Source organism: Nelumbo nucifera, chromosome 1 (assembly GCF_055504915.1).
Source record: "Nelumbo nucifera cultivar China Antique chromosome 1, China Antique-T2T, whole genome shotgun sequence".
Classification (NCBI taxonomy): Eukaryota; Viridiplantae; Streptophyta; class Magnoliopsida; order Proteales; family Nelumbonaceae; genus Nelumbo; species Nelumbo nucifera.
This window is the reverse complement of record NC_142649.1, coordinates 215,334,549-215,361,304: the sequence shown is the minus strand read 5'-3', so window position 1 is coordinate 215,361,304 and position 26,756 is coordinate 215,334,549. Positions and strand designations below refer to the sequence as shown.

The 26,756-nt window shown below is 40.2% G+C and overlaps 1 protein-coding gene and 2 pseudogenes across 6 annotated transcripts; all 3 read right to left on the bottom strand.

Moving 5' to 3' along the window:
• Nucleotides 1-5,584: 5,584 nt before the first annotated feature.
• LOC104604672 (DHHC-type zinc finger family protein) lies at nucleotides 5,585-22,627 on the bottom strand. Of its 6 annotated transcripts, XR_736444.3 has the most exons (9): nucleotides 22,090-22,597; nucleotides 21,020-21,263; nucleotides 20,345-20,436; nucleotides 8,160-8,286; nucleotides 7,974-8,059; nucleotides 7,786-7,851; nucleotides 7,570-7,692; nucleotides 6,506-6,628; nucleotides 6,053-6,386 (listed from the first exon to the last, which is right to left on the bottom strand). XR_736444.3 is itself a non-coding variant. In XM_010269123.3 (8 exons), the coding sequence occupies exons 1-7, from the start codon at nucleotides 22,276-22,278 to the stop codon at nucleotides 7,576-7,578; spliced, it is 921 nt and encodes a 306-aa protein (XP_010267425.1). In that variant the 5' UTR covers nucleotides 22,279-22,627; the 3' UTR covers nucleotides 5,585-6,046; nucleotides 7,570-7,575. The 6 variants fall into 6 exon arrangements, 5 of the variants coding, with proteins under 5 accessions (XP_010267425.1, XP_019054548.1, XP_010267427.1 ...); XM_010269123.3 differs by lacking the exons at nucleotides 6,053-6,386; nucleotides 6,506-6,628 and adding an exon at nucleotides 5,585-6,046 and having other exon boundaries at nucleotides 22,090-22,627; XM_019199003.2 differs by lacking the exons at nucleotides 6,053-6,386; nucleotides 6,506-6,628 and adding an exon at nucleotides 5,585-6,046 and having other exon boundaries at nucleotides 8,190-8,286; nucleotides 22,090-22,598.
• A 1,472-nt stretch (nucleotides 22,628-24,099) lies between these two features.
• On the bottom strand, nucleotides 24,100-24,640 carry LOC148804501 (pentatricopeptide repeat-containing protein At5g08510-like; annotated as a pseudogene).
• A 6-nt stretch (nucleotides 24,641-24,646) lies between these two features.
• On the bottom strand, nucleotides 24,647-25,840 carry LOC148804500 (pentatricopeptide repeat-containing protein At4g21065-like; annotated as a pseudogene).
• Between the last annotated feature and the right edge of the window lie 916 nt (nucleotides 25,841-26,756).

The window sequence follows — 26,756 nt, the reverse complement described above, 5'->3', positions numbered from 1 at the left end:
CCAGTCTAGAAGTATTATTTCGACTTAGCTAGGTTTGACTCGGCTCGGCTCCATGGAAGCATTGTTTTCCAAGGCCTGAATACAGGTAGGCAAGGAATGGAAGTATCGTTTTCCAAGGCTTGAATACAGGTAAGCAAGGATTTAAATATCGATATGTATCGTGTTGGTATCGGATAAGGGGATACGGGAAACGTTACAACTAAATCCATATCCCCTAAATCGTGTGTATATCGTATCGGCCGATACGTGTTGATACAATACGATGCTAATTGCTTTCTGAAAAATGCACCCTAAACGCTACTCTAAAGCCGTCAAGCCAACTTTTGTTTTGTAACAAATAATGAAATACAATAACTTTTATCTAAACATAAAATGTAATTCAAATAAATAATATATCTATTCAACAACTTCAACTAAAGATGAAAAAAATAATATTAAAAATTATTACTTTGTAAATTAATAGAATAAATTATAAATTCACATTTATATCAAAAGTGGTTTTAATGTCAAGAAATTTATACAAATAAAAATATTAATAATAGAACAATTATCTTAATACTTAAAATTTATAAATTTGAACATGATGTGCATTTTAAAATTTTTATCTTAATTTAAATATTTATAAATTGACCGAAGTTAATTAAGTTCACTCCACTTAATTTTATTTAATGTATTAGCTTTATTTAACTAATTTTAATTATCTTTTATTTAACTTAATTTATACTTTTTTATATCTCCAATCATCACAATAAATATCAATTTATAACAAAGGCCGTGTATCAAAGGCTTTTCCATCACTAGAAAATCCTGATGTTTTGTAAATTTTCCCATACGTTAATGAGTTGGGCCGAGTGGCAGCTTCTTGAGGTTTCAGAAGCATTGTCATAGACTCATAGCAGCTAGATTTCTCAGGTTCCTTCTTTGTGGGCGGCTATGGAACTTAGAAGCGCTCATTTTTTTGGGTGGTAGTACCATTGCTATTTCTATTTGTAGGTTCTAGGTTGGTTAATACAAGTTTTATGAAAATATATCTTTTTATATCACAAATGCTTTGAGTTATCAATAGGGGTGCAAGTCGGGTAGGTTGGGTCGGATTTGGATTATGGTCAATCCGAGCTCGACCCTAAAATTTGAGCTTAAAGTCCAAGTCTGAGGTCAAACCCGATTTTCCCAATCCGAGCCCAGCCCACATTGTAATTTGATGAATTCGGGTTGGGTTTAGGCCCGGGCCGGGCTTGGGTTGGTCAATGTACCCACTCTAAAAGTATACATATATGTATTTATGCAAATATGTATACATATATTTATGTATATATGTATGCATTATAGTTGGGCCAGACTCGGGCAGGGTTTGGACTACCTAAGGGCTAGGCCCAGGCCCAGTTCGAGAACCAAAAATCCAAGCCCAGTCCGTGTAAAATTTCAGGCTGGGCCGGTTCGGTTTTGAGTTGGGCCCGCCCAAGTTGCACCCCTAGTTATCAATACAATATTTGGTACCATTGTTGTTTCTCGAGGAAACATCAAATTTAGCATATGTTTGGCATCGATGCTGCAAATGCAGCACCGTTTTGAAAACGATACTGCTGATGTGTGGTTGGAAGTATCGTTTTCTTAGAAAATGGTGCCTATATTTTTGTTTGGAAACGTTGCTGCCAAGTAGGACGTTTTTTGAAGCAATAGCAACTTTTTTTTGTTTGGTACCATTGCTCCAGGAAATGTTTTCAGCACTGGTACCTATTATCCTGTGCCACATCACTGCCCTGTTGATAGCAACGAGTTGCAGCTCCAGGAAACGCCAAATTTGGCGTTGCTCCAAGCCATGGCTTCCCGATTTCCAAGGCATGGCTTGGAGCACCGTTTTTTATGGAAAAGCGTTTCCAAACAAATGCTCGTTTCTTGGAACACCGTTTTTTCTTATGTGGCACTGATGTGGCACCATTGCTTCAAGAAACAACAATGATGCCAAACAGCCACTTAGTTTTTCTACTATAAATGCCAACACCCAATCTAATGCCTATATGTTTTTAGTAGAAATGGTTATCTAATGTGGTGTGATAAGACAACTTATTAAACTTTTGTATTGACCAACTTAAGAGGGCGTTCTTTTTTCAGATTTTGAGAGGATTGAAAGTTAGTCAATGGGATTTTTGTTCCCATTGACCAAGAATCTCATGTTCTTTTTTCATATTTATGTGGGGACTAGGGAAAGTTTATTTTCCTAGGTAAGTGGTACTAGGAATGTTCACAGGTCGGGTTGGGTCGGTTTATTGGGGTTTTCCCAACTGACCCGACCTGGTTGGGTTACCTGAGGTGGAAACCGAAACCGACCCACTGAAGGCCAAACTGACCTGGTCGGTTTGAGTCGGGTTGGATCGGTTTCGGTTTTGCTTCTGTACAAAAGGACACTTAATTGAATTCTAATTGTAATTGCCTAATGGGTTGCCTATTTGGTGTAAAAGATTATAGAAAGTTAGAAACTATGATAGATTGCCTATTCTAATTGTAATTACCTGATGGGCCTTCTAGTTCTAGTAGAAGACTAGTTATAGTTAAGTAGGAAACTACTCAAACTAAGAACTACCGAACTAGTAGAAGACTAGTTCGGTTCGGGTCGGGTTGGTTTCGGTTTTCACACAAGAAAACCGAAACCGACCCGATATATCGGTTTATATATTTGCCCAACCCGAAACCGATCGGTAATGATGAAAACCCGGCCGACTCGGGTTGGGTCGGTCCGGGTTGGTCGGTTTGGTCGGGTTGGGCATTCTTATGAACAGCCCTAAGTGGTACCCATCTCCTAGGTGGGTAAATAACTTTCCCACCTAGGGGGAAAGTTGCCAACACTTGAATGGGACAAAAATGCCCTTTTTTAACAATGGATTTTTATGGCTAAAATGATCATTGCATTATTTACATGAAAAATGAAAGAACATGGGTAATGCACTTAACCAAGTAAGTATTTCCCATGAAAAACTTACCTAAGTAATTGCATTTACCTAGGTAAATAACTTACCGAAAAGCAAACGGGGCCTAAAAGCGAAAAGTAGAAATGGCAATGATACCAAATACAACCTTACTTTCCGCTGATAGATGAATATGCTCATATGACCTTGAATTCGTATGGCTAGACTTATTTATTTTCAATTGCATATCAAATATCCCAAAAGCTAAAGAGAAGATGTTATTCCTATTTGTATGGGCTCAGGCTACACGCCTGGAAATTACTGATTTTAAGGCGAAACAGTGCATCACAAAACGGGACGAGAAGGGGTAGGAGAAAGGCTAAGAAACGGGTGGGTGCATGCCATCATCTTCGCAGTCAGCATATAGGAATATAACTTATCAGAAAGATGATATTCGTATCTTTAACGAGGATTCTGAAAACCTTGGGCTCAGTTTGGAAAGAGTATAAATACAAATATGTACAGTGTAAATACATGCAAAACATAAGGTTTTATACTCTATATATTTGCATTTGTACTCCTTCCAAACTAAGCCTTGGTTCATTCCACCATTTTCCCAATGTAATCAGCAGCATGTCAGCCTGGTTCTCGACGTTTGATTCATTTGACCAAGTAGAGAGATTGGCTTTGGTCAATGCAACACCCATTGGGAACAGCCTTGAAAGAGGCTGTTCAAACGGGCTTGCACTGGCCAAAGCTGAACTCCAAATGAAATCAGCTTTAGTGCTCACAAGATCATGCTCATATTATTTGCACAGTCCCTTGCAGCCTTACATTGAGAATTAGAGATGGCAATTTTCCCCATCCCCCATGGGAACCCGACTTCCCCGACCCTATGGGATAAAGGATGGGGATTGTTTTGGCGGGGCGGGGACGGGGATGGGGATTAATAGGAATCCCTGACCGGGGTCGGGGTTGGGGATGGGGATGGGGATTGAAGTCCCCGCCCCGCCCCACCCCGACCCCGACCCCGACCCCAATTATGTATATATATTATTATATTATATATTATTATATTATTTATATTATATATATCAAAGCATATTTAAAAGTTCTATTTATTTTAAGTAAATTTATTTTTCAAATAGGGATTCGGGTTCCCACGGGAAACCCATCCCTGTCGGGGACCAAGAGTGGAAGACAAATTTTATCCCCGACAGGGATCAGGAATGGGGACAGGGATTAATTTCATAATCGGGGTCGGAGACGGGGAATATGATCCCGCCCCATTGCCATTCCTATTAAAAATATCTCCCCATTAAAAAGTCATACAAGTACGAAGATATTCCCAATGCAAGGCTGCAAAAACTGTACAAACAGTATGAACACTGAAGCCGATCTCATAGCGAACTTGGAAGGGCGTCTTACAGATTCATGCCAGATGACTTCATCCTCAAGGGTCATCTAATGCCAACGAGAACTGCATTGGTTATTTTAAAGGGAAGGAGACAGAATAGATAAGATTCCAAAGAAGTGAGAACTTCCCACCTGCCAAATTCTAAGTTGTAACTCTGGAAAACTTTCATTGTCTCATCTTCACCGCCTTTGCATCTCTATTTTTTATTTAGTGTTTGGTGATGCACACCACTAAATACTAATAACCCCCCTTCCCCAAAGTTGTGGTTGCGAACAAGCTAACATACCAACCGAAATACCCCTCAGTGGATCCTTTTGTGTTTCTCTATTGGGGTTTAAATTATACATTTCCTTTTGAATTTATATCCATTTCAAGATCTCCTTGGCTCTCTGGATAGCGGATAGTGATGCTAAGGCTTAGTTTGGAAAGAGTATAACTAAAAATATATACAATGCAAATACAAGTTTAGAAATACAAAATATAAGGCTTTGCACAGTACATATTTGTATTTATACTCTTTCCAAACTGGGCGTAACTGTTGCATTCATCAACGTAAATCAATTGCTCCGCTGGCTTTCTCAGGGTCATGATAATGGTTTTCTTCAGACCCATATCCATACAAAATTGCCACCATAGGAGCCTACGTCACTGACCTAGGTTCTACCACAGATTGTTCATCATGGTTAACGATGGAGGCATTACAAGCCTAGGAGGTATATTAACATTGCTCATATGTCAAATGATAAGAGAACTTCACCTAAAAAAATGAAACTAGTTTGTTTCTCAACTCCGGAAAGAACTATTTATTTTCTTACAAAATAAGGGAGTGTTCTCCAACATGAATGTTTTTAAAGTTTTTAATTTTCTTGTTTCCAGATAATGTCACATGGGGGAAAACATTCTTGGATGTGTGTTTTCTCAAAACAGAAATAAATTATTTTAAGTTTGATTTGGAAAAACCTTGTTCCAAAAACCAACAAAAAAACATTTCTTTCAAGAACAAAATGTTTTCATTTCCCTATGGCAGATGTAAGCTAATTGGTGTGTTGCACATACACTAAAATCTCCTATAAACTGTTCTTTTTTTTATTCTCCTAGAAACTGTCTTACAAATGCTGATTTAAAGCTTCTTTGTATCGTACCAACCCACATCTATATCGACTTGGGTAAAGTAATAGAAAAATGAAAATAAGGTGAGCCAACATCCATCCGATCTGAATCCCAACCTTAAGATTTTGTACTTCACAGAACAAAATATCAAACCTTTAACGAAATTAATGTTTTTAAAACTAGAAATTGAAAAAACATATTTCTGGTTTCAATTCTAAAAAATCACTTCCAAAAAAAGAAACACTACATAGCAAAGAAAATGCTTCATGTGGTTTTGTTTTCAGATCATGTTTTTCAAACCATTTACAAGTCATATTTCTTGAATTCACAAAAAAATGATTCATGTTGGAGAACACCCTACACAAGCTTGAATCTGCCGGATTACCTTTCTCAACTCAACTCAACTAAGCTTTGGTCCAACTGTATGAGGTTGGTTACACGAACCTTGTTCCACCACTCTGCTCTGTTTAGTGTCATATCCATTATTGAGCCATGGGCCCTTAAATCATTTCCCACTATTTCAACCCATGTCGTTTTGGTAATGCCCCTAGCTCACCTGCTGGATTACCTTTCCCAGCAAAATTTGCTGAAGCACTCTTGGCAAGACAGCTGACAACTTTTTCCAATAAAACAGGCTTACGAATGTATTCAAATTTACTAAAGAGAAATAAATGAACAAAGAGACATAAAAGCTAACAACAAACAAGAGAATAAACTGGACAACTCCTTCAAAGAGGTTTACAAAGAAAAACATCGATGTTGCACCGGACAAGGGGGAAGGAGAAGCTTCTTTAATGACTTTCTTCGCTTTCTCTTACAGTAAAGGTGAAAGGAAGAAAGACAAAAACAAAACAAGATGGTGCATAAGATCTGATTACATCTCTACATATTTAAGATTTGTGGTGTCACCCCTATTTGTCAGGTTTCAACTTGTTCAAGCAAGATCTCAGTACTTCCTTTTGAACATAATCATATGCATTGGAAAAGAATAAATGATTAAGATATAAGGATTCGAAGCAAAGTTGAAGAGAAAACAAAGACTTGATAAATCATAAGTATTTGGGATTGAAAAAACCTCAGGTCTGGGAACATAGGAACACAGATGAGCCTCTTTGTCGGCCATAACCTATCACCTAGCCCAGGTTCAAGAATGGGAACATGCCTTCAGTGGTCCCAGCAAAGTCCAGACAGGCCTGACCTGTACAGATCATGGAAGAACTATTGGGAGTAGGGATGGACATGAACCAAACTTTTCACGAGCCATTCGAACTCGGTCTAAACCAAGCTTTGAGTCGAGCTCGAGTCTAATGAAGATCAAACTTATGTTATGTATAACATTTTTTATTTTTATTTTTATGGAGCTTGGCTCACTGTTGAGCTCAAGCTGAGCCAAGCTCAGACATATGAACCTCTGAGTTGAGCTTGAATAGCCAGATATTTGGCTTGGCTTGGCTCGAATCCACCCCAATTGAGCTGGATCCTAGATGATTAGTCCTCCCTTAGGAGATGGGCAAAGCTTAACATAGATGTGCCTATGAAGGAAATTAATTAGCTGGAAATGAATTTATCATCAAAGGTCTCTCTGTAAAAGCATTGTGGATTCACCTATCAGAAGGGATGTCATGTACTCACTGGCCCACTTCTTAATACATGATATGCCCCCACTCCACCTATGTAGATGAACATGCACAAGAAACTAAAACAAAGGAGGAAAAAGACAGCATGAGTAAAGTTCCCTACCACAGTTTATCTAGGGTGGTGATTCAGGTACATCCTATAATTCTTATTAATTATCTTCTATACCATGGCATGCTGAACTTATCAAAAACAAGGGTGTTTGGAAATAATTTCCGTTCATCACTTGGTTCTTTTAAATGGTGATGCAATTTTGACATGGGAATTATGAAATTTGGCCCCTGAAAAAATGAGAGGCTTCACAGATTGGACTAATAACTAAAAGCATGCGAGGAGTTTCAATAACCATCAATATCACGGAACAACAATCCTGACAAAATTATATTTGTTTTTGGTTAAAACAGTTGAATATACATCTTTACAGGGATGCTACCATTCAAATACAACACAATAAGCTCAAACACATTATAATACAAAGGGCATGTATGGAAGATTTCAACTCACCATGCATCAAGCCTCCACATCAGAACGTGTAGGGAAATCTAGACCATGAAGTGCAGTTATCTTCTCTAAATCCTCCTTCGAGAACAATGGGAAGAACCAAAATACTTTTTTGGTACCAAAAACCTTCAATAGAGAGAGAAAAAAAAAAGATGAGTGACACTGGAAATAAAAGCACAAGATATAAGACAATGGTGAGAGCTGCACTGTTGCCTTCACCTGCTCAAAATTCTTCTTCCATCCCAAGTCATACTTCCACCTGACTGCCTTCTTCTTCTCATTAACCTAAGATATGGTTAAGAAAATGCCAATGTTTAAAGGAAATACTACAATACAAGTTCTTAAAGAGGGACCAATGGCAAGAGCTACCATAATTTTATAAGAGAAGAAACTTGTACATTTATTACCTCTATTGTAGTGGTGTTGCTTGACAAGAGAGATGCATGCATGATCAAGAAACAAATAAGGCTTAGTGCAAAAGCCAGGTTAATAACTGCATAAAGATGAATAATTGGAATGTCAGACATGAGGAACATATATGATTGCAGATGCTACAGATATGACTACAACCCATTTGGGCAAGACAGAATTACCAAAAGCTAAAAAGGTAAGAGCAAGATTGCCTGGCGAGGTGGAACGACTCTTGGCATCTCCGAAGAATTTAATGAAATGTGGCAGCAATACAAGAGTATCCAAAGTGGTCTCCAGAAATGTATACAGCTAACAACAAAATCGAAAGAATCCAATTGCAATTAAAATATGATCTTTTTGATGCATAGTTGAAAGGGCTAGATAAGCATTCAAAGTTATAGCCTGTTCCTGTGTGACATCTTGGAACCACAAAAGTTCAGCTCAACTTTGATCAATGTTTTGAACTTTTGAAGGAAGATACTAATAATAAACACTACATACTCTCCTAGCAAAGAAAATAGAGCACACACACACAAGGGCTGCCTCTATCATTTTACTGACTTATAGGATAGTCCAATATCTAAATGAGTTTCTGAACATGCTCTGTTAGTATGGGAAAATAACTCCTATGACGCATGGAGAAAATAGCAAGGTATGCCAGATGGAGAAACATTAACATATTTATCCATGCAAATGCATGGCTTTTGTAGCATGGTAGAATGTCTGCTGAAATAATATTTGCGTTGAGCTGATCTCTTGTGAAAGGGAAGAGAGTTGATGAGCAGTAGCAAGAGATATTTTAGATAAAAGGAATAAAAAGCAGGGATATGCAACAAAGTGTTTCAGAAAGAATAGATGGAATATTAGAACAAAAGAAGATTAGATCCCACATTCAAATATATCCAAATCAATTAGTTTTATAGATATAAAGTATGGGCTAGACAGCAGTATTATCAAAGTACTGGAGTCATCAATTAAGCAACTGTATCACTAATTAGTTGGTCAATATTCACGATGGAGTCATCAATTAAGCAACTGTATCACTAATTAGTTGGTCAATACTCAAAGCATTGGAGTCATCAATTAAGCAACAAAGGGAATGTTGGAAAAAAGGAGAAGAAGCAGTGAGTGGTTTGTTTGTTTAAGGGGTATTCTGTTGCAATCTCCATGAAATTGATAAGCTGGAATGTAAGAGGGTTAGGAAGCTCAAGAAAAAGAGGAGTGATTAGGGATCTGTTGAAAAGAGAAAAACCAGATATTGTGCTGATTCCAGAATCTAAGTTGTCTGAGTTAGATAAGAATTGGGTAAGAAGTATGCGGCCAGCGAGAGACATAAGCTGGGCATACGCACAATCTTGGGGAGCTTCAGGGGGAATTATAACTTTGTGGAAAAATGCAGAGATGGAATTTACTAAGGAATTAATTGGGAAGTATTCAGTGTCCATTAAGTTGAAGAGGAGAATGGATGACTGGGAATGGGTTTTAACTAATGTGTATGGGCCCACCTCTTATAAGGAAAGGGAGGGACTTTGGGAGGAGTTAGCAGCAGTGAAAGGTCTATTGGAGGGTCCCCGGTGTTTGGGAGGAGATTTTAATGTTATAATATTTTTTAGTGAATCGAACAACCAAAATCACTGGGTTACAACAAGTATGAGGAAGTTTAACCTCTTCATAGAGACCTTTGAGTTGCGGGACTTACCTATTCAGAGGGCAAATTATACTTGGTCAAATTTTCAAGAGGCTTCCACTTGCTGTAAGTTAGACAGATTCCTATTCACAGTTGATTGGGAAGTGGCTTGGCGGGGATTGGTAGTTATAGCTCTGCCAAGACCTGTTTCAGACCACTGCTCAATAAGTTTGACCCAAGAGAGATTGGGGGGTGGCCCCTGCCCTTTTAGATTTGAGAATATGTGGCTTCTACACCCTAAATTCTTGCCAGAGGTGAAGGAGTGGTGGGAGGAAGATCAAGTGGATTTCAAATGGAAGGGTTATAGATTCTATAAGAAATTGCAATTGCTGAAAGCAAGAATTAAGATGTGGAATAAAGAGATTTTTGGAAAGATTGAAGAAAGAAAACAGGAAATTCTTAGAATAATAGAGGAGCTAGATGCTGAGGAAGCTTAGAGAAGTTTGAGTTCAGAAGAGAGGAAAGAGAGATGGGGGTTGAAAAGGATCTCTGGAAGACATTCTAAGAAAAGAGAAGGTTACTTGGAGACAAAAATGTAGATGTCAATGGCTCAGGGAAGGGGATGGCAATACCAGTTTTTTCCATATATTGGCAAATGGGAGAAAGAGGAAAAACTCAGTATTGAAATTGGAATGGAATGGGCAAGTATTGACAAGAGATGAGGACATAGCCCAAGCCTTGGTGAATCACTTCAAAACACTCTATGAGGGCCCAAGGAGGTCAATAGAAAACTTACAGGGCCTGGACTGGAGGGATGGAAATAGAGAGTTGTTGGATTCCTTGGAAAAGAAATTTGAGGTTCAAGAAGTGAAAAATGCAATCTTCTCGATGGAGAGATCTAAAGTCCCAGGACCTAATGGTTTTACAATGGCTTTCTATCAAGATTGTTGGGAAATAATTAGGGGTGACTTAATGGAGGTTTTTGATGAGTGCTATGATGTTATGGGCCCGCGCGTAGGATCTTGTCACGGGTCGGTCCACCGGGAGAGACTCTTGTCTTCCCTTGCCCTTGCATACAGACCCTATTGTGGCAATCGCGTGGGTGATTTGTCCAAGAGATCACCCGAACTCTCCTAACACCTTTCTTGGTTGAAAACTTAATGCCTTTACTTCAATTCGTAGCTCCTTAAATAGGAGATTACAGAAGGAAACTCCTTGTTGGATTCAGCTAGGCTAGGTAATCCAACTTAACTCAAACTCCTAATTACCTACTCCTAATGGTAACACAACTCTTACTTAAGATAAGATAAGATAAGGATAAGGGATGAGGAATGGAGTAGCTGGCGGCGAGTTGGCGAGCAGAGCTGATGTGGTAAGATAAGTGCGGACCCACCCTGATGAGCTGTCGTGTGGGTCCCGCCCTACTGCTGCTGCCGGTGGCGCGCACGTCTCACAGTAAGAGTGGCATCACACTCCACTGTGAACTCAAGATCAAAGTTTGACAACTGTAGAACTGGTGTGGAGGAGAGGGCTTCTCTTAATTTTACAAAGGCTGCTTCAGTTGTACCGTCCTAGAGGAAGGCGTTTTTCTTGAGCAGACTTGTTAGCGGGGCTGCCAGCAGTCCGTAATTGTGAACGAACTTGCGGTAGTAGCCGGTCAGCCCTAGGAAACCACGGAGGGCCTTGGCGGATTGCGGTCTGGGCCATTCTTTGATGGTCTGAATCTTGGAGTCATCCACAGTGACCCCTTGACCGCTAATCACATGTCCTAAGTAAAGGACCCTGCATTCCCCAAAGGAGCATTTTGACCGTTTGAGGAAGAGCTGATGTTGCTGCAGGAGTTCAAGAACAATTCGCAGATGCTGCACGTGCTCTACCCAAGATTTGCTATAGACTAGGATGTCATCGAAAAATACCAAGACAAATCTGCGGAGATGGGAGTGAAACACCTCGTTCATCAGGGCCTGGAATGTGGATGGCGCGTTGCTAAGACCGAAGGGCATGACCAAGAACTCGAAGTGACCATGGTGTGTTCTGAAGGTCGTTTTCTCTACATCTTCTGGGGTCATTCGGACCTGGAAGTATCCTGATCGGAGGTCTAGCTTGGAGAAGTACTGCGCTCCATGGAGTTCGTCTAACAACTCATCTACGACTGGGATGGGAAACCTATCTTTGACCGTCCGGCTGTTAAGCTCTCTGTAATCCACACAGAATCTCCAAGTCCCGTCTTGCTTGGGCACCAAGAGAACTGGGGAGAAGAAGGGGGAGCGGTTGGGGTGGATGATCCCTTGCTGTAACATGTCTGCGCACTGCCTTTCTATTTCATCTTTCTGCCGATGTGGGTAGCGGTAGGGCCTGACAACAACGGGATCTGATCCGGTTATCAAAGGGATTCGGTGGTCGCAAGCTCTGGGAGGGGGAAGCCCCTTGGGCTCCTTGAATACTGCAGAGAAGTCCGTAAGGAGCCTTTCCATATCTGTTGCGCGTGAGTCCCCACCTTGGAGTGTATGTAGTTGCGCCCTTGTTCTTATTCTGGTTCCCCGCCATGTGACTGGCTTGCCATCCAAGTGGAAGGTCATGGTCAGGGCGGCGAAGTCCCATAGAATTGGTCCAAGCATGATCAGCCATTTAACACCTAGGACGATGTCAAATTCGTCCAAGGATAGTACGAATAAATCTGCTTGGAAGGACTCTGTTCCGACCTGAATTCTGGTGTCTTTGCAAATTCCGGGGCTGTGAACTCTTTCCTCGTTTGCCACGGCCACCTGTAATTGTGGTCTTCTTTCCATGGGCAGTTCTAACTTGCGGGCCGCCTGTTCGCTGATGAAATTGTGGGTGCTACCCGAGTCTACCAGAATACGGACTGGCCGCTCTGCTATCAATGCTCTCAGTTGCATGGTTTGGGAGGTCTTGACCCCTGTAATGGCATGGAGGGAGATTTCTGGTTCTGACGTTGCAGGTTCGTCCTCTTCCTCTTCGGGTTCTACTACTAGAAGACAGAACAACTTCTTACACTTGTGGCCGGCAGAGTACAGGTCATAGCAATTGAAGCATTGCCCCCTTGCGCGCCGTTCCGCCATCTCGGCTCGGGACAGCCGCCTAATGGGGGGTGCAGACCTGCTGCTTCCTATGCTTGACGCTGATCTGGAGGGGTTGCCCGCAGGCAGCCTTGGTTCTCGGCTGTCCTATACTGAAGCCCCCGTGGGAGATTTGCATCTTCCTTTCGAAGGCGCGTGCGAGGTTCATAGCTGTGACTAGATTAGGGGGGTGCTACATCTCGACGTCCACCCTTAGGGGTTCCACTAGCCCTGCTGTGAACATATCGACTTGCTGGTCTGGGCGTACCGAGGCTGCTCTGGCGAGAAGAGTTTGGAACTGGCGCTGATAATCTGCCACAGTCCCGGTCTGCTTGAGGTTGATCAGTTTGCCCAGCGGGTTGCTTGTCAACGGGGGTCCAAACTAGAGGAGGCAACAGGATTTGAATTGTTCCCAACTAAGCCCGGGTTCTTCCTGCTCTAGACGGTAGAACCAGAGTTGTGCCTCTTCTGTGAGGTGGAAAGCGGCCAAACTGACCTTGTCTCTGTCATCGGTGCGCTGGTTGCAGAAGAACTGTTCGCAGCGGTGCAACCATCCCAGTGGGTCTCCAGCGCTGTTGTAGGACGGAAATTCTAGCCGACTGTATTTGGGGATAACAGCGGCAGTCGGAGTGGCCGTCTGATGTTTGCCAGACGTTTCTGCCCAGTTCGATCTGCGGCTGTTGTTGGTGGCGGTTCCTTCTGAGTTTCTTTCCCTATTGGCTAAGAATGTCTCCAACAAGCGTCGAAGCTCTCGGACATCATCCTTGACCTCACGTACCTCCATGCTGGTCTCTGCAAGTTTGTGCTCCAGTTCGTGGACCTTGGAAGACAGTGGCTCTTGTTCCCCCATGACGGTAGGCTTTGATACCAGAATGTTATGGGCCCGCGCGTAGGATCTCGTCACGGGTCGGTCCACCGGGAGAGACTCCTGTCTTCCCTTGCCCTTGCCCTTGCGTACAGACCCTATTGTGGCAATCGCGTGGGTGATTTGTCCAAGAGATCACCCGAACTCTCCTAACACCTTTCTTGGTTGAAAGCTTAATGCCTTTACTTCAATTCGTAGCTCCTTAAATAGGAGATTACAGAAGGAAACTCCTTGTTGGATTCGGCTAGGCTAGGTAATCCAACTTAACTCAAACTCCTAATTACCTACTCCTAATGGTAACACAACTCTTACTTAAGATAAGATAAGGATAAGGGATGAGGAATGGAGTAGCTAGCGGCGAGTTGGCGAGCAGAGCTGATGTGGTAAGATAAGTGCGGACCCACCCTGATGAGCTGTCGTGTGGGTCCCGCCCTACTGCTGCTGCCGGCGGCACGCACGTCTCACAGTGCTGCTGCCGTGCGGTGTGTGCTGCTGCCGTGCGGCGCGTGCTGCTGCCGTGCGGCGCGTGCTACTGCCGTGCGGCGCGTGCTGCTGCCGTGTGGCGCGTGCTGCTGCCGTGCGGTGCGTGCTGCTGCCGTGTGGCGCGTGCTGCTGCCGTGCGGTGCGTGCTGCGCGCTGCCAGGCGGTGCGTGTTGCGCGCTGCCGGGCGGTGCGTGTTGCGCGCTGCCGGGCGGTGCGTGTTGCGCGCTGCCGGGCGGTGCGTGTTGCGCGCTGCCGGGCGGTGCGTGCTGATGTGCGGCCTGCTGTGCGTGCCGCTGCCTATGACTGCGCCGTAGTGTACTGTCGGGCGGTGTGTTCATAACATATGAGAGGGGCAAATTTAACTTAGGTGCAAATGCAACTTTCATCATTTTGATACCAAAGAAAGTGGATGCAATCCAGCCAAAGGATTTTAGACCCATAAGTTTGATAGGAAGCATGTACAAAATCATTTCCAAGGTTTTAGCCCTAAGAATAAAATATGTTCTGCCCTCGATGATTTTTCCAAATCAAGGGGCTTTTGTGTTTGGGAGACAAATAGTGGATCAAATTCTCATTGCCAATGAATGCATAGAGTTTAGAAGAAGGAAAAAGAAAAAGAGACTAGTTTGCAAGTTGGACTTAGAGAAAGCTTATGACATGGTGGATTGGGAGTTTCTGTTGGAAATCCTTAAGTGTAGGGGTTTTGGAGAGAGATGGTGTAAGTGGGTGAAGGGTTGCATTTTTTTCATGTCATTATTCAATTTTGGTAAATGGAATAGCAAGAGATTTTTTCCTGCCAAAAGGGGCCTTAGACAATGAGAGATCCCCTATCCCTCTTCCTTTTTACTTTGGTAACTGATGTGTTAAGTAAGTTGATCATAAGGGCAAATGCCAACAATATGATTAGAGGATTGAGAGTTGGAAAGGATGAAGTGGTGGTTACACACCTACAATTTGCAGATGATATTATTTTGTTTTGTGAAGGGAAAACAAAAGAACTTATGAACCTAAAAAGGATGGTCCTTAAATTTGAGAGGATCTCCAAACTTAAGATTAATTGGAGCAAGTGCTGTGGTAGGAGTAAATTTAGGGAGTGAAGAGGTGATTTGGCTAAATGGAATTTTGGGGTGTGAAGTAGGGGATTGGCCATTACACTATTTGGAACTACCATTGGAGGGAAATCCTAATATAGATAGTTTTTGGTATCTAGTGATTGAGAGATTTACAAAGAGACTTGTGAATTGGAAGAGAAGCTACATTTCTTTGGGAGGTAGGATAACCCTAATAAAGTCAACTTTGGCTAACTTACCAATGTACTTCCTATCTACCTTTAGGATACCGGTGAAAGTGGCAAACCAGCTAGAGAAAATTATGAGGAACTTCCTTTGGGAACTAGGAGACACCAAAAAATACCACCTAGTGAAGTGGGAGGTGGTTTCTAGAAGTAGAGATGAAGGGGGCCTAAGGGTAAGAAATCTTAGGCTAAGAAACATAGCATTATTGGGGAAATGGTTATGGTGATTAACATTGGAACAGGACAGACTTTGGCATAGAGTGTTTATTAGCATTCATGGATTGGCAAACAATGGGTGGGATGTAGGAGTTGACCCCAGGGCTTCCCGATGCTCTCCCTGGAAAGCTATTCTTGGTATTTTACCTTCATTCCTTCCTTACGTCAAATTTGATGCTTGTGCAGGAAATAAAGTGTTAGTCTTGGAAAATGTTTGGGTTGGAGACATTCCCCTTGATGAAAGGTTCCCTTCTATTTATTCACTATCAGAAAAAAAAAAAAAAAAAAAGTGATATCTTCAGTTTTTACTAATAACTCTTGGGACTTGGGTTTGAGGAGAGGTCCAAGGGAGTCAGAAATGACAATGGTGGATGAATTAATTAACCTTCTAGGGTCAACCTACCTGGATCAATCTTGTTTGGACAGTAGAATTTGGAAACCTTCCCCACCTGGCGTGTTCACTTGTTCCTCCTTCTTTGATGTACTCATTCAATCATCAAACCCTACAAGGAGATTTCCTTCTAAGGAGATTTTGTGTCAGCTTGTACCCCCAAAAATTCGAGCTTTTTGTTGTGAGGTGTTCTCCAAAAAATCAATACTCTAAATATGTTGCAAAGAAAAAGGCCGAATGTATGCCTATCACCCCATGTTTGTAGCCTCTGTTTGGGCTCTAGTGAGACGATCACACACCTATTAATTTCTTGTCCATTTGTGTGCTTTTTTGGGCCTGGTTCTCTTCTATCTTTGGTTGCAGGTGGACACCTCCCCCAGATATGGCAAGCCTTTTTGACCCAAGCCTTTTCAGACAACCGAAGAGACGTGGAAGATTAATGTGGAGAGCCACAAGAGTAGCTATCTTATGGTCAGTTTGGGAAGAAAGGAACAATAGAATATTTAAAGGAGTGGAGAAATCCAAGAAGGAAGTTGTAGAAAGGATAATCATTATGACTATTCAATGGTTGAAAACTTTGGATCTGTTTGAAGACTTCTTAGCTGAAGATATTTACAGGATTTGGGAAGGGGTGGCATCTACAACTTCCATAAAACCTATTATACAGGAATTGTGGTCCCCACCAATACAACACAAAGTGAAATTGAACTTTGACGAGAGTTCTAGAGGTAATCCGGGCCCTTCAGGTATAGGAGTATTCAGAGATGAAAATGGCAGAATTGTGGCTATGTTTTCAGGACCAATAGAAGTGGGGGACTCATTGAGAGGGAAGGTGATGGCCTTGCTTCAAGGTGTAAGATATGCAAAACAATTGGGGTTACACCAAATTGAGATAGAGGGAGACTCTAAATTGTTGATTGAGTGGCTGCAATCTGGAAAGTTGGGAGCCTGGATTTATAGACAGCCCATAAGGGAAATGCTCAACACAACAAGGGAGATCGGTGCATGCTTCAAATGGACAAGGAGATCAGCTAATGGTTTAGCTAACACGTTGGCTAAACAAGGGACTGTGAGGGAGAGAATGTTTTGGGCAGTTTTGTAAGAAAGATTACTGAGGCTCAACACCTGTTTTAGGAGTTGACAGCTGTACTTAATTCTGGAAAGTTATTCTTAATTTGTATTAATGAAGTTACCGTTTCCAATAAAAAAAAGTTTGACTAGTCAACCACAAAGTAATTTTACAGCTTTACTTTTTATGTTTATATGTCCAACTATTTAATGTAATATACCTTAGCTCCTCTTCTTTGTAAATTTACTACTATTTAATGAAATCTGTTGTTATCGATAAAAAAAAACTATTTGATGTAATATAGAATATGATTGCATTTTTGTTATTTCATTCTGTTGCTTTAAATATTTGCATTGACTAAAGAGGCCAAAATGGAAGGGGATTGATGGACAGATATTTTTATAGAAAAAAGAATAAAGAGCATAGGAATATTCCACAAAGAAGGCCTTTCAACAAGAAGAGAGTATTGAAGAAAAGAAGTTTAGAGAAAGAGAGAGGTAAATCATAGGGGTGATCATGGGCCGGGCCGGGCCGGGCTTTGCACTTATGATAAGGGCTATAGCTTAGGCCCGGGCCCGGCCCGGCCCGGGGTTCTGGGCCTGAAACATAAGCCCTAGCCCAGGTCTACACGGGCCCGGGCCTGATTCTAGGACAATGTCTTTCATATATATGAAGCATTACATATCTATAATATTTTATATTAAATGACATAACATGCATATAAACTTATTTTATACATTATATAATATAAAATATACATACAATATAAATTATACATGTCATGTTATAATATTTATAATATAAAATATATAATATAATGTAAAATAACTTGTATACATATGTATACATTATACACAAAATGTGTACGTTTAAATATGTGGGTCGGGCTGGGCCCGGGCTGGATTTGAAGTATTAAGCCCAAGCCCGGCCCTAAAATTTGCGAGCCTGATGTGGGCCCGGGCCTGGGCCGGGCTTGAACACAAAACCCAGGCCCAAGCCCGAAAATTCCGGGCCGGGCTGAAATGATCACCCCTAGTAATCCATGTATCAACTTGGAACCATAGAATCAAAGCTTCATTAATTTGTCTTTAATAGAATGAATAAGACCTCGATCGCGTCTCGACAAGTCATTTACTCGGATAAGTGCACTTACCAATGTTCTTTTATTCCACAAGTAAAGTTGTGCAATGACCATTTTATCCAAAAAGTGACATTATTGAAGGGGCAGTATTGTCCCATCACGTATTAGCAATTTTCTGTGTGGATGGGTAAGTGATTTACGCAAGTTTCAGGAGGATATTACTTGCCCAGGTAAATGAGCTGCTCAGGAATCATTCTTTTCCATGGGGCCCACTAATATCAAAATACAAACATGGGTTTATTTCTTTTCCATGGGACCCACCAACTTACATGCCCCCACTTCCTGGAAAATGAAACAAGACTTTTGATTTCCCAATATCTAGGGGTGCTCACAGTTCGGTTAACCGAACCGTGGGCCTTTTCTTGTAACCGAACCTGTACTACCGGTTTTTGGAAAACTGGTAACCAAAACCGAATCGAAGGCAATTGGTTAACCAATTGACTAATTCAGCTAACCGTTGGTTCGGTTCATTGGTTTTTCGGTTTTCTAATTTTTACAATATATATTATAAAAATATAATAAAAAATTATAAATATAAATATATACAAAACATTATATTTTAAATAATAAATAATATATGATATATTATAAATATATATTTTATATATAATGCATATTTATTAATTTATAATATATAATATACATAAATATATATAATATAAAGAAATATATGTATACCGGTCAGTTCAGTTAACTGCCAGTTTCCTATATTGGTTAACCGAAACCGAATCGGTACCTTTGGTTTTTTAAAAACACTGAACTGATCGGTTTGGTTAACCAATTTTTCAGTTTGGTTTCGGTCGGTTCGGTTTTTCGGTTTTTCGGTTTTTCGGTTTTTTTTGCTCACCCCTACCAATATCCTTTAGCAAACCCAATATCCATCCCAAATCCTTGATTTCAAATTTTGTAGCCAAAAATTGTTTCAACATGACTATCTCGGATGTGTTATTCATCAACATACACAATGCTTCGCTTGTACATCTCCACATAAACGTTCTCATTTTTTCTTTGGTAATGAGAAAAGTGATGGCTTAAGAGATCTACATTAGTAAGGGGTAGGGTGATCATTCCTAGTCCAGCTTGGAAGATTAACCTGACCTGGCTCACAAATTTCCAGACCTGGCTCACTTTTCTCTTATATATTCCATCTCCTTATACAAGAACGAACCTACATCCGGTTTTATGGCGGTATAAATTTCCTGGCTCACAAATATACCTCCATAAAACCGGATGTAGGTTCATTCTTGTATAAGGAGATGGAATATATAAGAGAAAAGTGATCTTTCAAGGGTTTGTCCCCCCACCAAAAGTTTAATTTTAATGCTAGCACAAACATCATAATGAATGTATAGTAGAAAAACTAGAAGCAAACACAATATGGCTTTCCAACAAGAGGCTAAGGAGACTCTTGCAGCCAAACAAGCATCACAACCATTGTCCATCAAGCCATGTCATGTACGCTTACAATTACATTGTGCCATAGCTTATCTAAGTGCCTCACATATCTCCATAGTCACTTGACCAGCAAAGCAAAGTTCCTTTCCACCAACCTATCTAATCCTAACCCTTGCTCTTTCTTACTCTTGCCATGACTCAATTGTTGCAGTGGTCTTTTTTGGTTTTCCCCTGGTTTCCATTCGTCCCTCATCATCTTTTCTAACCTTTCTCTGACTAATAGTTAGGTTTGCTATGACGGATTATCAGAGTTATGCAACCTCCCAAGGAAATTTGGATTTTCTTCCAAACAGCTAGCCTCTTAGGTGAATGATCCTTGTGACAAGAGAGAGGATTCATAGAACATAGAACATAGCTTACAGCCTCATGGAAAAAATAATTATGACCTAGTAGCAAGGGAATAAACACATCTAGCATAACCCTAACATTATCTGTATGCATTTCTAAAAGGATGGGACAAGTAAAACCTCTGCTTTTGAAAGTGTTTAAAACGAGGGGGAAGAAAAGAAGATTAGGATTGTTAGCCATCTTAAAAGAAAGTACCATTTCTGGCAATGTTAGAAATATGGAGGTTACATTGCAAGTAATCTTTAGTCACACCATCCACATGAATTCTTATGGAAAACAATATATCACAAGTCTAGCATTAGAAATCATATAAACTCCAAGTAAAAATAGATTCCCTGTACACTATCTTTTGAATAACCAAATTACAAAATATAAGCCAAAAAAGAATAAAGTGAACATACTAGAAACAGAAGAAAGAATTTGTAGTTTTGTGCCCCAACGCAATTGACAACCCATACGCAATGGTGATCCATCTTAAGGACACATCTCTGGCCTACAAGAAACACAATGCATGTAAAAGAGTTACTCCATCAAGTAGACTTAAAATCTAGGACTCAAACAGAATGGATCGAATGGATATACCTAAATTCAAAATTGATTCATTAAAATCCAGATTCAAATCGATTCTTATCCATTGGATTATATTGGATTGCAATCAGATATTGAATAGCATAAATAAATTAAACTTTGTTTTTATAAATGAATAGAATTTTATTAATGATCAAAGATATAGTGAAGGCAAAACATATATATTATTGATAAACCTTAAATGATCAAAATATTATATATTATTGATAAAATGAACTAAAAATTACTTTTATTTTGTATATCATGATCATTTCATAGTTTGGTACTTTTGTGATCTCTATCTTCAAAAAGCCATACTTTAAGTTGGCAAACATATCTCAGTAGCCACTCCAGTTAATATTTCGGAGAAAATAGATAGGTAAAACACATTCCTCCAAACATGGATTTATCATTTTATAGTTATGATTACTAACTGACAAAATATAGAAATCAAAGAAAAATACTTAACTATTAGCTAAACAGAAAAAGACAAAGCAGGATAAGCTTACAAACAGAACAATGATGGCAGCGTGGAGGCTTGCTATTCTGGCAGCGACTACAGTATCCAACAGCTTGCCTTCCCCCCTCCGATGGAGATGCTGTGGAGTTTCTAGATTCTGGATCAACATATCCTGATAATGCCATAGAACTAGTTTCCATGTTCTCTTCCTGCATCACAGGTCTCCAATTTTCTGGAACAGAACCAGGATCCTGAAAGACTACCATAAGGTAGCTCCAAGTTAACAGTATAAGCTGCAATGACAAAGGTAAAAGAAATGCAGAATATGAGAAGAGATCTAACATAGAGAAATTAACCAAACCCAAGAGGAGATAAAGGAAAATTCTTGATCCCCAAGTATGAGCTTGAAAGAATGGGTCAGCATCATATTTAAATGGTTTACTGGAAGGATATACTAGCAGCTAACCTAACACAACCTTTTTCCTTTGCCTGGGCTTGAGATGGCAATTCAAAATAAAGGATTCATAGGATCTCTTTCCCGGGTTTGCGCATCCAAATATTCTAGAAGTCAACCACTCAAGGAACCAACGCAACTAGACACACCTAACAAAGAAAAGATCTTTGCAGGCATACAAAGATTGGTACAATTGTCTATAAATAAAGATGAATAGAGGATTTACTCAGAATGAGTCTGGCAATGCACTGACCCTATGATATGATAAGACATGCCTTCTGATTGCACGACTTGGTCTAGATGAAACAGTGGAGAAAATAATCATTCTCCAAATTTCCATGACAAGAAAATTTATAATGGAAAAACTGAGTAAAAGTTTATGATGGATATCATTCAATTAGGTACATACTCCAGGAGGAATTTTATGCCTAAATTGGTAACACGGAGTAGCCAACACTTGTTAAGCCCGGTACAAATGCAATTTACTCGCATGAAAGACATCAGTTCCATTTGGTACCGTATGATCTAAGTTCGGTTGCAGTGAAATGAGTTTATTTTTTTTTTCTTTTTTTTAATTGAGCTCTAACGTACATGAACTAAAAGACTGAAGGGGGGAGATGGTTTATAGAAGAAAAACAAAGAAGGAAAGTGTAACATAAAATTACCAGAAGATGAAATGTGGTGACTATGGAAATAGAGAGAACCGATCGAAGGCCACCATGAAGCAACTGAGGCCCCCAAATGAGGACAACGACTGCATAATACGACACAGCGATTATCGCTGCGACAAGGAGGATCATGAAATAACCGAGAACTCTAAGGCCAGAGCAGTACTTGAACGGATTCAAAGCCATTCCAGAATTACTTCCTCGATTGAACCTGATGTAAGGGGCAACCCCAACAGGCCTTCGGCTTCGTGGCGGAAATAACCGTTTCCAGATATCCGAAGCCAGGTTTAACAGAACCCACAGACCACGATCTCTTCTTAGGATTATGATAATTGAACAAATAATGTCAAACTTTGTTCGACCGGATGGAACAAGAAATAGAGAAAGCGGTTGCTTCTTACTGCTTGGAGCTGAATTTGAAAAAAAATTAGGGCATAACGATTTGCCTCATTACCTCGACCATGGAAACTCATGGAAACGTTTATTTGATTCTCGCTTAAAAAAAGAAGGGTAAAAGAAAAAGAAAGGCGTTTACTCGATAACTCACCTGAACTCGGTCGGATCACTATTCACTAACGGAATTCACTTCTTGACTTGTGTGGACCAAACTATAGACAGCAACTCAGCAAGGTTTTTAAAACCGGACCGGACAGGGAACCATTCTGGGTCCGGTTCCCGGGTCGAATGGTCCGACTATCCGGTCTGAATGGGTGGCCTGCTTTGACAAAAAAATAAAAAATAAAAACAAAAACAAAAATCATTGTCCAGGTCAATGGTTTGATGGTTTGACCACTCGGCCAGTGGTTCATTGACCAAACCAACAGTTTTGGCCAAAAAGTGGTTTTGGTGTGAAACGGGTAGGTGACCAATTCCTGTTTTTTCCAGTCTGACCATCCGGTCCAGTTTTGAAAACACTGATAGGCAGAATTAAGGGTGTTCATTGTAGGGTTCAAACCGTAAAATCAAACTGAACCAAACCGTAAATTGTATTAATATAATATTATATATTATATACATATATATCAAGTATTTTAGAATTTAAATTATAAATATATAATAAAATTATGGGAAAATTCCAGATAGGTACCCTGTACTTTAGGGCGAGTGCCAATTTAGTACCCAAACTTTATAATGCGACAATCTAGTACCTGAACTTTCGAAATGCAACAATTTAGTACCTACCGTTAATGGACTGTTAGTTATGTATATCACATGACCTCATGTGCGATTTAATATTTTTAAAATGTCAAAATTACCCTTAAAATAAAATACATTGTTCATTATCTTCTTTCTCACAAAAATAAAACAGTTCTCAAGCTCTCAAAAGTCCAGACAAAAATCGAAGCGTCTGCTTGTCGCTCACTATCCTCTGCCCGAACTGTAAACCGCCGGCACGGAATGAAGAAATGATGGCCATTAGAGATAGACATTAAGGTTCTGAACTGGAAGCACGTCGAGGAATTGGTATATAGAGATCTCGATGGGAGAGCAGGTGGTGCCTTTCTGCATAGATGATGAAGGCTTGAAGAACAAAAGGTGACCTTTGGTGTGGTGGCCATTGTCTATCAAACTCCCACCTCTGTATCGCAACACAACAAATTCTTCCCTTGTTATAGATTTTGGAATATCTTATTTGTTGGCATCGACTCCATTATCATCACAGTAAACGCCAACTTCTGGGTCAGCAGAGGGAAATGGTTCTGGTGGGTCATCTAGATTTTGCTTGAGGTTGAATGAGCTAAAACACAGATATATGACGATACCTAAGGGCGGAGCCAGGAAATTTTTATAAGGGGGGCCAAAACCTAAATGAAATATAGATGGACCCATAGGGGGGGCCAACCATTGAGGTGGATAGTGGGGGGAGGGGAAGTTTTACATAAAAACTTGTATTACTATGAAGATTTTCTTAACCATAGGGGGGGGGGGGGCATGGCTCCCTTGGGTCCCCCCTAACGATACCGTACGTCATTAGTATGATTTTTGGGTTGTGATTGACTGTACAGATTAATAAGTATATCTGCAGCAAAATAATGTGAACCTACTGAGAGTAAGTGGTTGCACATGATGCCAAGAGTAACCATGATTGATTGACTCAATAAAGTTGTAACTTGTCCCCTTTCTCATTTCACTTGTTTCCTTGTATTCTCTAATTTTCATGGGCATCTCTATATCACCAATTTTAGAATAGAAGCTTGATGCTTGCAACAACACTGCAGGATTGTCTGGGTCGAGCTCCAGCAAAGCTATTGCATCTCTTCTTCCTACTTTCTCATTTCGGTGTACTATACAACTACGTAATAGGGAGCCCTACATTACCGAATCACCCTTAACTGGTGAGCATTTTAGCAACGATTCTGCTTCCTCTAACAAGCCTCTTATCTAGGTAAACAGCATGGATGGTTTCCATTGATTCAAATATTAATTGCCCTTCTCCCACCAAACCTGAGTGACTGCAACCCATTAACACAGACAAGAATGTTACAACATCTGGCATCAGGCCCTCCTGGATCATGGTCTCAAGCATCTTGAGGCCTTCTCTACCCATTCTATGTCAAGCACAGGCATATATCAAATAGCAGAAAGTAACACCATTTGGATCAACCCCAACATTTGATTTCATCTTCAAGTAGAATCCTAGCACCTCATATGATCAACCTAATTGACAGAACCCACGAAGAACCAAATTCCATGTTGTTAAACTTCTACCAAGCAATTCATTGAACAACCACATAGCAGGGTTAAGATAAGAAGCTTGTAGGTACAGATCAATCAATGCGAACCCAACAAACAAGTTTGCATTGAACCCAAGCAAAACCACTCTGCAATGAACTTGAAGGCCTTCTTAGTAGAACCTAGCATCACTGCAAAATGCCCAAACCTGAAGAACATGTGGACGGGCTTTCTCTAATGCCTTTAGAAACCATTTCTTAGAAGAGATCAAGGGCCATCTCTGGAAACCCATGGCGAGCGTGACCGACTATTACCAAGTTCTAGGAGACAATGTCACGGACGGGCATTGCTTCAAATATCTCAACGGCTGAATCAAGACGGCCACATTTGATCAAGTTATCGATCATTTGGTTGCAGGAGAACACACCCACGTGATAACTTCCATCCAGCTCCAGTAAAGCAGAAGAGAAAGAAGCTCGGGTTGTTGCTTTTGGTATAACAACGACGACAATCGATCAAGCAAAGCTTAATAGACTTCTTGTTTGCAATCGCATTGCTTGCAATTGTAAGCGCCTTTGGTTTTGATTTTAGTAGATAGGTTGATAAAGAAAATTAGATTATATTTCAAGGGTATTTGTGTCTTTTCATGTGCCATTTAACGATTGATTAATGGCAAGTACCAGATTGTCACGTTTTAAAAGTTTGGGTACTAGATTGTTGCATTTTAAAGTTCAAGTATTAAATTGGCACTTGACCTAAAGTACAGGGTACCTATCGGGAATTTTCCCTAAAATAATTTATATTATAAAAATAAAAAGAGTAAAGAGTAAATAAAAAACTAACTTTCCACCCCAAAAAATATACAAAATTAACGACTTGTGCAAATTTCTTAAAGTATCTCTAAGGTTTAGGAAATTGACCAACTCTACCCTTATAATTTCATATTGTCTTAAAGTACCCCCAAGTTTTTTAACAATTGTCATCATAGTTAAATATTGACATAAAAAAGCAAAACATCAAATTTACCCTCCACTATTTTTCAAATTTTCAAAATAAAACCGAACTAATTAGAAAGTGATAAACGATAAATCTCCAACATATACGCCCTCCCCTACTTGAGCATGCTAGCCCTAGGCCTCCCCTTCTGCTAAACAACATTGTTGTTCCTACTGAAGTTGTACAAATCATGGGGCTCATCACAGTAAGTATTCAAATCAATTTAAATGGACTAACGAAGGGGCCCCTGATCCGCAGGGGTTGGAATGGAATTGTAACATTGCTATTTGCTACATTAAAAAGAGATGATGATTTCTTAATAAGAAACTTGCAATTATATGTACTCATGTCTTAAAACTCATATAAAGACTTAAAAGAGATCATCATGTGCTTGTTTTTTAAATATTGCTTCAACAAAGCATCTCATATAAAAGAACACAATTGTACAGTGATAGTTCTAAGTTCTACTTCATAGTTGTCCTTTGTTTCACATCGAGAACTCATAGTTGACTGAGATAGTAGGACCATTCAGCCCAGGAACCATCCAAGCAATCGGTTCCATTTTACTCCAAACCCAGTACTTGGCCAAAAATCATTGAAACAGTCAACGACCCGTTGATTCGGGCGGTCGAACCATTGACCCGTCGACCCGTTCAACGGTTTTTGGCCATTTTTTATTTTTTTAATTTTTGTTGTCAGAACAGGCCATTCGTTTGAATCGAACGGTCGAACTATCAACCTAGAAACCGGTGGTCAGAACAATTCTGTTTTCCGAGTTGATTTTTCTAGATGTATATAATTAAATGAAATAACTTTGTAGTCATAGTCATGGGAAGGGTGGACATTGCAAGGGATTCCAAAACCTTGAAAGATAAATCCAAAGTAACCTTAAACAGAGAAAAAAATTGGTGGTAAATCCATCAAATTGGAAAAACCAAGGAAAAAAAATAAAAAAATCGAGTCCAAAGTTCTGCTTTGAGACGGAGTTAAACATA